The 15,911-nt window shown below is 37.1% G+C and overlaps 1 protein-coding gene across 3 annotated transcripts in view; it reads right to left on the bottom strand.

The window, feature by feature from the left end:
* Nucleotides 1–5,510: 5,510 nt before the first annotated feature.
* LOC114049963 (muscarinic acetylcholine receptor M3) overlaps nt 5,511–15,911 on the bottom strand; it is a 607,675-nt gene continuing 597,274 nt past the window's right edge. For 2 of the 3 annotated variants that reach the window (XM_027871448.1, XM_027871449.1), the window contains one exon: nt 5,511–8,586. In XM_027871448.1, coding sequence (XP_027727249.1) covers nt 6,810–8,570 — 1,761 coding nt within the window. In that variant the 5' untranslated portion in view covers nt 8,571–8,586 and the 3' untranslated portion in view covers nt 5,511–6,809. Of the gene's footprint in view, nt 8,587–11,353; nt 11,429–15,911 lie in introns of those variants that run through there. The other variant, XM_027871447.1, reaches the window with a different exon arrangement.

Here is a 15,911-nt window from a genome sequence, read left to right as displayed (position 1 = left end):
ACATGATTGCCTCTTCCAAAAAGGTTAACTATGACTCTTACCTGAAATCAAACAAAAATAAGGATGTTTTATTCTGGTATATCTCTGTTTAGTCACTCTGTACTCCTAGGCTTAAGCCTGGAGGAATAATTTTGATGCTGTTTCAATCATGTCTCTCCTTTTTCCTTTTCATAGCAAATCTCTAACCATGGCAGGTAAAATTATACATGTTTTTATAATAAAACCTGTTGTTTCAACACCCCACCACCTCTGAACTGCTATAATGGTATAATTTCTGACTCTACTTCTCTTTTTCTTTTCCAGCACTAACAATTTTAACCACAATTCTCAAATTTGTCTATCCTGTCCTAACCTCTCCGCTAAACTCCAGTCTTGCACCTCCAACTGCCTTTCAGAGGACTGGTGCTGAACTAGGACATCTCTCACAGAGCTGGGCAAATTATCTGCTTCTTGCTGAGAGATACACACCTTGCTGAGAAGACACTGGGAACTGTATCACCTTTTCTAAAAGTACTATGAAACAAGTTCTTCTTTGATAGGAAAATATTTTCTTACGGATATACCAGAAAATAGAAAATAGTACCTTTTAAAAATTGTTTCTTCATTCCTTAAAAAAGCATATATATACCCCCACCTTTTTAAAAGCATGTACGTCTTTATAAATGTACAATTAGTGGGTCCAGAATCAAATGGGAGAAGGGGCTGAATTGCCCTTTGGAAAGTGCACAATTCTTGTAAACCATAAAAGCTTCACTGTGGAACAAAGATCAATCTTTTTAACAACAATATTCTTTCAGCTGATATTTTGTGACCTCACTAAAGTTAGGCATCAACCAAAGGGAAGTGGAGAGGCCCATGGAAAGTGTGGAAAGGCTGTAGCACACAGCAAATGGGAATTCTATGGAGAAGCAGGGTGAAATGTGCCATCAGAGAAATTTATGACCAGAAAAATGATGGATTGGTTATATAGCAAGCACAAAGTACAAACAGCCTCTGCTCTACTGGTATCCATCCATACAATGTAAAGAGGGCCTAAGTCTCAATCATTTAGGGAATACCCCCTATGGCAAATTTATGAAAGGATATGGATTAGAGTTGCACAAGATGAGTAGATCTGAGTGGATTACGATCTTCATTCCTGAATACCCACAACAATGAAATCAGAGACTGGAGATCTAGGAGGACTTCTAGCCAAAGTCCCTCAGTTTACCTATAAGCAAACTGGGACCAAGAGAATTTAAGTGATTCACACAAGGTAACATATACAGTATCAGAGGTGGAATTTAAATTAAGTCCTATGACTTTAAGGTCAGTGCTCTTTGAACTATGTATGCTATCTTTCTTCACTAGAATATTGGTGTCTAGACTTTACTGGATTTGTTTTACATACACTCTTAGTGGACAAGAACCATATCCATATGCTTATATAGCCACACTCAGATATATAGTGGCTTACATATGGTTTAACTGTTTCTACAACACCCATACTTAATGAATAAACATGATAAGTTCAGTCCTTCCAAATGTTGGAGAAAATCATATTTTCTGTAGAAACAAGACACAATTCAATGGATTTGGTACCATATTTCAGAATATGTTTTCATTATCATTCTTTCAGATTTATTTCCATTCTCATTCAAATCTGCAATGCAATCTGCCTACATATAAAAAGAAAAGCTTACAGTTATGTATTAGATCTTGCATGAAAATGAAAGGACACAATCTTTATTTAGTAGTGGATTTTATTTATTTAGCTATTTATGCTGTTAAACTTAGTCAAGGAAGTAATATTTACCACAAAATTGCAGGCATAATTTTATCATACAGACCATTGACTCATTTTCAGGAGAAAAAAAAAAGATGAAAATGATATTTGAAACCCCCCACATGTCTCTGGAAGAAATGCCTGGTCAGTAAGTAGTAAAAAGATAAAATTTGGCACCTTTCTCTAAGGCTCGGACGATATTTTAAATACAGCTATGATACATGTTCTTTGCTTACAAAGCAAATAATACACTCAACTCATATGGACAGTGGTTAATTCATATTTGTACACCCCTGTAGAGAAGGATGCAAACATCCTAATTGTCTTTACATTTGTTTATCTATCCAAGCTTCCTGCCCAATGAAATAATGCTCTGGTTTCCCCCATCTTGGAAGCCCATTTGTAATTTGTGTGACAACTAAAGTGCACATTTTTATTTATAATTTCCGTAAGATTCCCTTCAAGCCTGCCCCAAACTTAGTGAAGCTTTTAATGTGTAAGAAAAAAAAAAGATGATACTACTAAAAAATGTTGGCACCATATGTCTCTAAGAACAGGCAAAAACAGGTTTCCACGAAGTTGTTTTTTATTGTTTATTTTACAAACCTATTTAGTAGTCTGGAACTAGCATTATATGTTACGGTGTGATGATTATGAGAGCTTTCCCTTCAGTGTTTCAATCACAGGCTAAAGTTGGAATCTTCCTTAATTTTGTAAGCCAACCAAAATTATATGCAATGATGATTTGAGCCAAGCCAACAATTCTAACATACATATATGAAACTATATTTTCCAGGTACATTTATCAATTCAGTTTGTAGCCTAATAGGGCCTACCACTTCTCTTACTTCACATAAGAAAATGAAGTAAGAAAATATTAGAACTTAGCTTTAACAGGAAGAAATGGGGATCTCAAACTGATAGATTTGTACCTGGTTGGCAGCTCTGCTAAAGGGTTTGGTAGAAAAGGAGGCTGAAGTTACTGTAAACAGTATGGCTTTGGGATTTTCTGTGTTATAAATGATTATGGATTTGCCTTCCCTATTAGTATGTATTCTTTACTGCCTAGCCAAACACTATTCTTGAAAGGTTCATTAGATTAATGAACACAGCTTTTTTAATCTTAATTTCTTTGTTGTCTAAATTACTCCTGATTTCTTTAGCAGCACAGCACAGAGCTATGCATATTATCAGTACCAAATAAATATTTTAAATGAAGTACTGAACATGCCCATAATAATGCTTAATTAAAAGTAAAGAAGCTTCTCCCTGGATATGTTTCCCTTGCCCCCAACTAACTGAGACTAGCCCATCTGGAAGCACTGAAAGAGTTAACAAAGGAATCTAATTATGTCTCGTACCCCTTTGAATTAGAGGCAGGCAGCTTCTTAGCATTTATGGGTGTTTTTGTTAGTTCATATTTTGCCAGACTCTAGAACTACCAGGAGATGGGGTGGATAGAACTAAAACATATCTAGGGAAGGAAGACAACTAGACTAGATTTGATGAGCAAAGGGAAAGATGAAGGAAAGGAGGGAAACCTAAATAGTGACCAAAGGAGAAATCATGGAAGAAAAGCAGAAAGCAGAATGTATGGGCATGAGTGTATGTGGATATGACAAGTGTGAGACAGTCTGTGATAAGAGTTAGATATCATACGATAGGATGAGACAGTATGTGATAATATGTAATTTATCTGCTTGTTTTTTCTGCTCTTTTCCAATAGAATAGATAATTGATTACAGAACATACTATATGTACCTGACTTGCACATAATAAAATCATTTAATTCCCAATTTGAGCAAAAGGACATTTGTAACGGATATACTGAATATCTTACTTGTGAACCTATTATGACGCGAATGTATATTATGAAGTGACTTTTGTAAACACTCACTATATCTTATATTATATTTTCAAACCTTTTTTTACACTAAAATCTCATTTTTTTGTTGTTGGTGTTTTTTCTTCTCTGAAAACGATCCAAGGTTTGCTGCCCCTATCCTGTAAACAAAGTTAACAGGTAATTTTGAAAAGCAGCTTTTAAGAATTGGTAGCTTTTAAAAAAGATTGTAGTAAAAATGAATAATAATGGAGGAGGGCTAGAATCTCTGTGGTTTCATTTTTTTTTCTTTCCTCTAAGCTTATCAGGATCATATAAAGGCATGAATCAAGAGACAATTCTCTCTACAGAGAATAGTGATTACCAACCCTGGTTTTGCAATACTCAGAGTGTCTCCAATTCTCAAAGTAAGTTTAATTTTCTCTAATCTAAAATAAATAAATAAATAACTAAAGCATACCAAGAAACAGTTTTAGGAAGAGAGTGGTGTGGTAAACCAGAATAAGGAAAGGGTATTACAATTCCTAAAAATGTTGGGTAGCAATCACTTGTTGTAATGGGAGACATTAATATTTTAAACATTTTTTGCCAGTTCAACTTGAGTAAAAATTTTTTTTTAAAAGTTTCAACTGAACCATAAATCACAGACTTTTAGTGCAGCAAGGGATCTTAGAGATAATCTACTCTAACACCCTCATTTTGCAGATGCGGAAAATGAAGGCCACCACTGGTAATTGACTTGTCAAGGTCAACCAGTCTGTGTTAGAATTGGGATGAGAATTGGTTGCCATTTAGTTTCAGAGTATAGAGATCTGTCATTTTCTATTCAACTTAGAAAACTTCGTATTTTCCTTATTCTTTGGTTGAACAAGGTCAACAAAATAACTATCAATTATATTGTTTTCTCTTGTTCTGTTCTCATCAGGTTCAACAAAATCGTGGCTTAAGCGCCTTATGTTAAAATTACTGTTTTTTTTTAATTAACACACAAAGAGTTAAATATTCACTGATGCCAACAGGATGACTTTTTTCTTAGCAACATGAAAGCTAGATATACTGTATCCATTGTTAAAGTGGACCTTTAGGAATCACTTTAAAAGGACACCACAGCTGAAGATTGAAGAGTAATATTTATCAACATTAAATAAACATTTGGTGAAGTATGTATAAATATTTCTTCATATAAACATAACACAAATTAAATAGCTCAAATACACAGACACCATTTAATATACTTCCACTGTGGTCAAAATCATCTGTAAACACCATCTCACACTGAATACAAAAGCAGCTTTTATACCAGCTCTGTGTTCACAACACTGATGCCCCAAACAAAGGTAAGGTTTTCCTCCCCCCTCCCCCCACCCAGAGTACCCTCCCCCACCCCCAGCCAAAAATAGGATAGAGGGGAGAGAGAGAAAGAGAGAGAGAGAGAGAGGGAGGGGGGGAGAGGGGGGAGAGAGAGAGAGAGAGAGAGAGAGAGAGAGAGAGAGAGAGGAAAGAGAAGAAAGGAAGAAATAAAACAAAAGAAAGAGAAAAAGAAAGAAAGAGAAAGAAAGGAAGGAAGAAAATTGAACAACAATTAACAAACAAACAAAAAACCACCCCAAAACAAAACTTATATAATTTTGGTCAAAGGAAAATACAAAATTATTTCTCAAAATGTAAATAAATCAGATTAGAAGCAATACTTTTCAAAATATAGTCCTTTTCTCAGAGGACACATAACTTTTATAGAGCCCACCCATTATTTGGGTGCTGATCACATGCTCAAGCCCAGGAAACACTGGCAATGTCTAAGTGACACAGATTTAAGCCCTTTAATTTATTTAATAAATTTTCATCAGAAAATGCCAGGTAACAAAACCAAAACAATTTCATTTTTTCATACTTTTTCCTCTTCTTTTTTTAAAAAAAAAACTTTTCCTTTTATTATTACCAGAAATATTGCAATTGATGAGACCCAGACAGCCACGTCACTAATGTCGAGTTTCAAGCATATCACAGAAATTTTGTTTAGCCGCAAGCTCAGATCTGAGACTGTGGAGAACTCAAAAACACTGTGTTGCAATTCATTTTTTGAGATCCAAGGGGCCTGGGCCTTAGCACAGGTACAGAAAGCTTTAAACCAATGCAGCTGGCTACCCAGTCCTCAGTGTAGGGTGCTAGAGCCCAGAAGAGGTTGATTTTCCTGGCTGATCTGGACTCAGATGGTCTTGAGACCACCAATCTCCACAGATCTGCTGATGTTGCTTAGCTGCTCAGACTGAACATGAGGGCATCTAATAGGCACAGCCGTACAATGCCGGCCTCATCTGGGTGTACTTTGGATAGGATTCTGCTGTTCTCTGAATGGCCCCTAAAAACACTCTTGATTTAAAAGCATTAAGTGATACTTCTTTCATCTGGATCACGTTGTACATTTGTGTTGTGTTAGGTTTCCAGAGAACTTTAGTTGCCGAAATACTGAAATCATGTATTGCAGGAATAATTTGCCAGTTTTGTTGTTTCCCAGTATATTATATACATGTGTGTGTGCGCTCTGTACCCACACATATATACGTATTTATTTTCATATACATGAAACTTTAGCTGCACAAAACAGTACTCCGTAAGGATGGAGGATCAAGTCCACAGGTAGGTAGGGTTTAACAACGATACACCAAAGAGAAGACAGGAAGCTCTATTGGGACAACAAGATGCCGCCTCGTAACATGTTAAAACTTTTCACAACCACCTTCTTGCTGGCCTCCTCTGTCCAAGAGGCTAGATCAATACTTGCAGGATCCTTGGAAAGAAGTTGGAAATTAGGCCAGCTTGATGTGCTTACCTGAGTTCCCAGAGCTGATATGACTCAATGGACCTGGGCAGGTCAATAATGGGTTTATAACTACTGTACAACTTTGCTTTCCTCCCTTTTTAGGAAAACCATTTAAAGTGGTAAAGGAACAACTTCCGAGTTAATGTTTTACCATCCAGTAGTATATTTTTTTTCTTTTGCTTAATGTGCATTTGACTTTTTATATTAAAATAGGTTTATTAAAAGGATACATCAGCCAGGCAGCGGCTTTCACATCTGGACGTTGAAATGTCTAATATCAATACCAGAAAAAAAAATCCTCCCCTTTCCCTTTCTCAAGGTGTATGGGGTTGAAGTGCATGTGTGTTTGGTCGCTGCTGTTGTTTTAAAAATTTTTCATTTTATGAAGCCTCCTGTGGTACCCTCTTGTGAAAAATAACTGACTGCCTTTGCTGATACTGCTGTTTGCGCCTCTTTCTTTTATCACACTGGCACAGCAGCAGCATCTTGAATGTGGTTCTGAACGTTTTGTTACACAGTGCATAGCACATGGGGTTCACTGTGCTGTTGATGTAACAGAGCCAGTACCCCAGGTTCCAATAGGTTTTAGGGATGCAGCTCTCACAAAAGGTGTTCACCAGGACCATGATGTTATACGGAGTCCAGGTGATGATAAAGGCAAGTAAAATTGCACTGAGGGTCTGTGCTGCTTTCTTCTCCTTGATGAGCGACATCCTTTTCCGTTTAGTGATCTGACTTCTGGTCTTTAGGGCAAATCTTTTGGCCAGTGTGGCCTCCTTGAAGGAAAGAGGCAGAGCTGCTGTTGTCTTAGCAACAGAAGAAATGGCCTCTGGTGTCTTGGCAGTCTCCACAGCTGACTCCAATTGAATGGGAAGCTTGGCAAAGCTCTTCCTAAAGCTGCCTCCATCCTCCATGCTCTTCTGAGCTTGTAGCTTGTTAGCTTTCTTCTCCAAGTCGGTTTTTTGCAGCTCCTCCTCTGATCCTTGCAGGTCCTCTGATGAGGGTAATTTGGTGGAGTTCAGGATAGTGCTGTGACCCGGGAGCTTCAGCACAATGGAGTAAATGGCTCTTGTCTCCGAGCCAATGTCTTCCTCATCAGATGAGGCAGAGTTTTCAAGAGAGGCAGCAGCATCATTGTTATTCCAGCTGTCGCTGCTACTGTGCTCTTGATCCATCTGTTCAGCATTGGGTTTCCAGCTCTTTGTTGTGAACCAGAAATGGCAGCGGCCATACTTCTTCCTGGTTGAGCGTTTTAGGGTTTGCTGTTGGAGCTCATAGCTACTGCAGCTCCTAGAGCTGCCCGTTGGATTAACAAAGTGGGCAGCCTCTGCATCGCTTCCTGAGGCCTGTAGTCCTGCAAGCTCTTTGGTACGTTTCTCAGTCTCCTTGTAGATCCTCCAGTATAAAATAGTCATAATAGTCACAGGCATATAAAAGGCAGCTATGGCAGTGCCAAAGGTAATGGTAGGTTCAGTGAGGAACTGGATGAAACACTCCCCTGGGGGAACAGTTCTTTTCCCAACAAAGTACTGCCAGAACAATATGGCAGGAGCCCAAAGGATAAAGGAGATGATCCAAGCAAGGCCAATCATCATACCAGCCCTTTTGGTTGTTCGTTTAGCTCGGTATGTGAGTGGCCTGGTGATGGAAAAGTACCGATCAAAGCTGATGACCAAAAGGTTCATGACCGAAGCATTGCTGGCCACATAGTCAATAGAGAGCCAGAGGTCACAAGCTAAGTTCCCCAAAGCCCATCGGTTCATGATGATGTACGTGGTAAAAAGGTTCATTGAAATAACACCAATGATCAGATCAGCACAAGCCAGGCTCAAGAGGAAGTAGTTGTTGACCGTCTTTAGCTGCTTGTTAACTTTAAATGCCACGATCACTAGGATGTTACCAATGATGGTCACCAAGGCTAGGATGCCAGTCAGCAAGGCGATGAAGACCACTTGCCAGATGGTGTGACCACCAAGAGGGTCATTGTTTGTAGCATTGTTGGAAAAAGTCTCAGAGGCTTGAGAGACGTTGTAGCTGCCATAGCGAGGGGGAAGACCTGGGCCTGAGGTGCCTTGGTTCCAGGAAGAACTGATGTTAACAAATGAGGAAGAGGTTGTACTGTTACTGTGCAGGGTCATCATGGCTCTCTGGCATAGTCTAGGGAAGAGAGAGAGAGGAGAACAGAAATCAGGGGAAATGCTGCTATATTTTGGCATGTTCTCAGCACTGGACATTTTAAAAGAAATTAAAAGGCCGTTATAGAATCATAGACTGTTACCACTGGCATGAACCAGTGAAACAATTTATTTTATCCTCCTCATTTTGCAGATGAAGAAGAGGAGGGCCTCAAAACTTAATAATTTGTTGAAAGTCACACAGCTAATTGGCTCTCTGCTCAAGACTAGAATCCCAGGACTACCAACTCCCAAGCTCTGGATATATTTTTTCCTTTATGTACCATAATACACTCATAATATTTCACCCTTCTTATTTTGTATTATTTCTTAAAATGTAGAGTGATTCCAAGTTATATAGTACTTATCCAGTATTTTTTTCATCATCACTGTCCTTGATATAGTCATTTCCTAAAAATAATATTTCAAATAAAATTTATAAAGATAAAGACAAATTTTACAAGGTATCTGCCAGATGTGCTTCATAGGAATGAGAATAAATACCTCTACAAACCATAGGAGGGAAAAAAAAGAAACAAAGCAAGTTAATATTAAACTGCTCAAAATATAAGCAGAGATTTTTAACCTGGGGTCTGTGAACTTTTAAAAACAAATATCCTGATAACTGCACTTCAATATACTGGTTTCCTTTGTAATCCCATGTGTAATTATTTTATATACTTAAAAATATTATTTTGAGAAGGGATTCATGTTATTCTTCATCCTTTGTTCTGGAAAAGGACCAATGACAGCAGGAGGGTAATATCTTGACTTGCAAGTGAAGTGAATTTAAGTGAGGCAGGGCTGTGCAAAGTCATCAGCCTCACTCCTCCAGAGTCACTAGAGTCCAGTGGCAAGTCAGGACGACTGGTGATGGCCCAAGTTGCAGTAAGAGACTGGCTTTTTTTAAGCTAAGGTCTTTCCCAGGTCTCAGTTTGTCTGAGGCAACACCCATTCAGTAGTTAAAGGCTAAGTAAGAATTGAAGTAAAAGATGGCCTACTTTGCCTTCACCAAAGCATCAGACAGGATTCATAGATTTTGCCAAATTGACAAAGTGGTTCATGATAAAAAAATGAGTAAGAACTCCTACAATACAAACTGTATTATCTTTGTATGCAGGCATGCATGCATGTGACTAATAAAATGGCTTATTCAGTGAATTCCTAGACGTCTAAAACCATATACATGGTCAAGTGGGTACTCCATAAATATGTATTTTTAATCTTGTGGGGTATCTCTCCAAAATGAATTTTAATGAAGTTCAAAAAGATGTGTTAGTTAAGAATACTTAAAGATCTAAACTGTTATCACTCTTTATCTCCTTTAGAAATGTTTTTTAAAGTAAATTGTGGTAACACAGAAGATGTTTTAGTTATTATGGAGGGAACAAGAAAATTGAAAGGCTCTATGGGTGACACTCGACAGCTAGGTGGTACAGTGGACAGAGCACCAGGCCTGGAGTCAGGAAGACCTGAGTTCAAATGCAGCCTCAGACTTATTAGCTGTGTCACCCTGAACAAATTACTCAATTCTGTTTGCCTCAGTTTCTCATCAGTAAAATGAGCTGGAGAAGGAAATGGCAAACCACTCCAGTATCTTTGGTAAGAAAACTCCACATAGGGTGACAAAGAGTCAAACACAACCTAAAATGACTGGACAACAACAACAATGGATGACAGTGGATATTGAACTGACCTGGCCTAGTAATCACAAATAATACCTAGGTTCAAGTCTGGCCTTTGAAACCTGCTGACTGTATGACACCTAGCAATTAATTTAGCCTCTCAATGCCTCAGACAACTCTCTGTGTTGAAGAGCAGGTGTCAATTTAAATTAATTTTTTCATTGGGAATTTCTTTGACCAAGAAAAAAATTATATTTTATATAAAGTCAAGAAAATGAATATGAACTATTTAGAAATGTATTTATTTAGAAATTTAGAAATTTATTGTTTTCACGCTGATGAAATAAACTTGAAATAAAATATTTGATTTTTGTTGTCTTCTTTCAATATGTAAATCTTCAGTGTGAGGCCTCACATTAAATGAGAGAGAAAGCCGTCTTCATGTTTCTGTTGGTGTGGAAGAAAAGAATAACCTTGTTATCTCAATGTGCTATTTAAATTATGCCTCATTCTGGTGCACTTTCAATAACACAACCTTATTGAATTGCCTCCTTTTCTGCTGTAAACGGAATAATAAAACCTGTCTCAACTACCTCCATCCTGCTTAGCCTGAATACATAAAAACCTGCTGTACACAGCATTTTTTAGCTGTGCACGAACCCACAAATGGTGTACCTAACACACAACTAGGGACTTTCCAGATATGCTTTCCTATAGAGACAAACTGAATTCCATTGGTTCATTCAAGTGATACATATTGGCTATGGAGGTTTGAAAAAGCTATACAAGCCAGATTTGAACCATGGTAGATTGAAGCTGCAACCAACCCAAGTAGTTTTCTTTAGCGTGCTAATAGATTTCTTTTTCAATTTGACTACTCACTTTATTTGCTCTCCAGTCATGTGAATCTGTCAGTAGATGAGATTCTCCCTGTATCCTCAATGAAACTGGACTAAAAATTTACCCAAAAATAGACAAAGGGAAACATTTCTTTGCTGCAACACTGACACCACCCTTGTACTTGGAGGGGAATTGTCATTACCTCATGCCTAGATTATTTCAATAGTCTATTATTTGGCCTCCCTGATTTAAGTCTCTCCCTACTCTAGTTCATCTTCTACTCACCTATCAGTGATCTGATTGCAGTGAAGGTCTGACCATGTCATGGACACCATCACTCTCATTCAATAAACTCCAATGGATCACTCTAGAATTAAATTTAAAATCCACTGTTTAGCTTTAAAAATCAACCCTTCATAAACTAATCCTTGTCCCTTCCTACCATTCTAATCTTCTTATATTTGTGTTTTCCATGTTCTCCACTACCTACTGACATTGTGATCCTTGCTATTCCTTGTACAAGACACTCCATCTCCCTGCTCTGGCTATCCTCCGTACCCAGAATGTTCTCCCTCCTCATCTCCATAGCTAAAATCTTTTCTGTAAGAAGCCTTTCTTGGACCTCAAAGTTAGTGCCTTTCCTATGAAATTAGCTCCAATTTATCTGGTATGTATCTTTTTTGTTTGTTTTTTGTATATAGTTGTATATAGTTATTTTTCAAATTGTTTCCCTCATTACATTCTGAACTCCTTGAGGATAGGGACTATTTTTAACCTTCTTTTATGTCCCTAGTGCTTAATACAATGTCTGGCATATGGTAGGTGCTTAATAAATGCTAGTTGACTTATTTTAGAGTCAAATCCACCAAGAGATAGTGCTGATACCACTTGGCAATAATTGTACTTAGCAGGCTTATGCTAATTATTTTAGGCAAAATACAAAGAAAAGGAGAATAATAGGTCTTCTATAGGTGAAACCCAAGTCTCAAAAGGAGAAAGAACACAGGAAAGAGCAAGTAAAGTCCATTGAGCTCAAAATTAGTGGAATCCATGGAATGTGAATATTCAAAGTTAAAGGTGGGGGGGAGGAGGGAGGGACAGATTCCACAGTCCACAAGGACTCAACAATATCCTTCAAGTTAGGAGAAAGCATACGTTATTATGTATTATGTATGCTTGTAATACAAATAGCAAAAGAATGCAGAAAGATAGAAGGCATCCTGTGGGGCTGATAGAGGACAGAAGTAATGTACTTTTAGAACAAAAATAAAAAATAGGGGGGAATATAAAAAGGGAAATATTGAGAACAAAGGGACTGAATTTGGGGCCTTTACATTCTTCAGTGGGTGAAGAGAATTATACAGAGGAAATTTTTATTAAGCACAAAATATGGATAGTATATGTTTACTGAAAAGGGAAAAAATCAGTCCCCCAAATGTTTAAGCCCCACAAAAGCCATGTGAAAGAGGAAAATTCTTGAATGATACTTGCTTTTTCTATATACAACCAGAAGGGTAATGTTGGAAAGGAATTTCAACTTCCTCTTTAGGGAAAGGTAAATAGGGCTAAAAACTAACTTAAAAATGATCTATCAAATAAAAATATTTAGAATCAGTCTGAAATTTAGAATAATTACTAATGTATAAAGTATTTTAAGGTTTGTAAAGTGATATACACACACACACACACACACACTCTTACAACAATTCTATGTGTTAAATGCTATTATTTTCTCCATTTTACATTTTAGGGAACTGAGATTCAAAGATGTTAGGTGATTGGTTCTGGCCAAGTTGTCAGGGATGTTGAAAAGAAGCTTCGGGAGCTCAGAATCATGACCTCTAAGGTCTTCCCCCACCTCAACTCCAAGATTCTAGGGCTCTCTGGGGTAACAGAAATATTTATTTGTATATAGTAACAACAATATTGTTTTAAGAACAACTTTGAGTGACTAAGTAATTTTGATTATAATAAATATCCAAATTAGTTACAAAGGACATATGAGGGAATACACTATCTGCACCCAGAGAAAGAACTGGTAAATAGAAGTATGTATGGAATGGTTATACGTATATATCTATATATACATATATTTATATTACACACATATACATATTTGCATCTAATGGTAGACATTTCTAGGGTGGAAGCGGGGAGGGAAGAAAAAAAGGAAAAAAAAGAAAGTTTCATGATTTTTATTACATATTTAAAAGCAACAGTGAGTTGTGCGTAATAGATTTGCAGTTTCATGTACAATCATCTTTTTTTCTAATCTACTATGTTATAGAAATGCTTGTTTTATTTCTTAAGTTCAGAATAAAATATAAAAAGGTAAATTAAAGGAGTTCAGCATAGCGTAGGGGACAGGGAGCTCACCTTGGAGTCAGGAAGATTTCAAATCTTACCTCACACTCAAATTGACTGTGTGACCTTGGCTAAGTTGCCTTACCTCTAAGTGCCCCAAGTAATTTTAGGCTAATAGCTACAGAGCTGTGTTGATGTGTACTGATAAAGAGAGTTCTTCACCTGGAGCTCTGAGCAGGAATGAAATTACAGATCTCATTAAAAAAATAAATAAAGTGCCAGTTTGGAGAAGAATGGCCAGAACAATAAAATACATTAAAGAGAAGAAAAGGGCAAATCAGTCAAGAAGATATTAAACTCCAATTAAATTTGAAAGTACTGATAAATGTCGAGAAACCTGAATGTCATGTTTGTAGAAATCATTAGGTTTTTTTCTCATGGTTAAAGAGTTGAAAATATTTGTACTACGTAGATACATCTCTGTTATAAATCATTACCAAAAATCTATAAAGATCAAATGAACTGATGAACATGAAACCAATGAGAAAAGTACAAAGTGCTATGGAGATGCCAGGTGGAACTATCATGCATGACACATGTATGTGCGAGGAGGGAATTGAAGGCAGAAGGAGTTGAGGCTCCGTTCTTTTCATGGGCTTGAAGGCTCTGCAATAGAGACTTGGGAAGTAGCATAGACCCATTTCTTCTGGTATCTAGAACTTAGTCTCCTCTTTCACAAATCAAAACTGAGTTTCTTTTACATGGGTTTCAACTATCTTTTCCCAGAGTCCTCAAACCCCACTCGAGCTCTCCATCCAATGAAAAGCAAAGGACAAGAATATTCTGTTAGTAACACTAATATACCAGCCACAGAGTCATCCAGGCTCAGCAATTCATCTAAGAACGCGCTAGGAAAATGGCTTCAAAAACTGTATACCAAAAGCCTGAACTTAACTGGGCCTGTTTTTTTATCATGAGAACTGGAGAATAATTTGGCATAGGACAGAAATATCCTCACATGGTGCTCATTCCCCCCCCCCCCCAATCTAGTATCTATAGCACCACTGTCAAGGTTTCTTTTCAAGTGTCCATTTTGTTGAGAGCATTCATGACTGAAGGGGAGAATTAGAATGACTTTTCTGCACGAGAAGCAAGAGAATTTGGTGGTCAGATGAAAAGAAATATGAGAATCTGACCACTAGATGGCGAAGCCAAATCAAAAAAGAGTCTTACTACTGCAGCATGGCTGATGAATAGTTGTGGATAACTGTCTCCTCTGAGTAGCAGGGAGTTTGAACTTGAGTCATGTGTAGTTCTTAAATGATATCAAATAGAATCAACAAAGCCTATCCCAATCAAAAACATCTTTAAAGAGATTCAAACTTTTTAGTGGTTTGAATAGTCAGAAACAAACCCCAAGAACTCTGCTATTATTATTCATTGTTGGACGTAAGAGAGGAAATGTGTCCTGATTTGGCAGGATTTTTTATGCTCTGAGTAGAACATTTTCCCCCAGAACACCCAAACTGAAATAAAATTCATTTTTCAAAAAGAAAAAGAAAATGTGTATTTGTAAAAAAAAAAATGATGCATTACACTATCTCTTTTTGTTGCTTCCTTTCATAGGTTTGATTGAATTTGACAACAAAAAAGAAGGATGCTTGGAAATGTAATTGCATCAGGATTGATTATGCATAGCTGTTACCATAAAAATAGCACAATTTTTCCTTTAAAACAAGGAACTAAATTGGACTAATGATTATCTGCATTAGTTCTCTAAGCCTGACAACCTTTTGTTTTCCTGATCCACAGAAAAACTGTGAAACTATTTATTTGAAAAAACCAAAAACCAAAAAACAAAAAACAATCCAAACAAAACAAAACAAAACAAACAAAAAAAAACCCCAAAAGGTAAGTCTACTTCAGCACTTTTTCCCTACCTCACCAATTTTACCCTGGGGGCAATCTATACTTCAATGCCCCAAGCTGGCATTTATGAATTCTTTCAGTTATCACAAGCCTGGAAGTGATTCATTTGGGAGCTAGAGTTTATGATGAATAGGAAAGGATAACCTGTATTTCTAACTGCAAACTCTTTGAAAGAGTTCAATTCCATGCTATTTTCTCTAAAGATTTGTTTCTGAAAGTTCAGTGCTTAAGCCATTGAATATAGGGGAGAGCTGGTTGCATAGGTGCAGAAATGATTTGGACTGATAAACTTTCAGGGGGAAAAAGAACCACTGGGCAGAATATTTCCAAAGTGCCAATTTTTATTCAGGAATTCCTAATGAGGGGCAGCAGGTAGCAGGAGGGGTGATTCTTTAAAACTGCTATGAAATAGGTTAGTTATAATTGAATTAGTGGTATATATGTGGTACCAAGGCTGCCTTGCACATACCTAATCCTTTTCTGAAACTCTGAACCCCAACCCACATGTACCAGAACTTTTTTAGGTTTACCTAAAACTAAACTAGCTAATCTATCTATCTATCTATCTATCTATCTATCTATCTATCTATCTATCTATCTATCTATCTAT

Source organism: Vombatus ursinus, unplaced genomic scaffold (genome assembly GCF_900497805.2).
Source record: "Vombatus ursinus unplaced genomic scaffold, bare-nosed wombat genome assembly UNPS02014798.1, whole genome shotgun sequence".
Taxonomy (NCBI): Eukaryota; Metazoa; Chordata; class Mammalia; order Diprotodontia; family Vombatidae; genus Vombatus; species Vombatus ursinus.
This window is presented reverse-complemented; position numbering and strand designations above follow the sequence as displayed.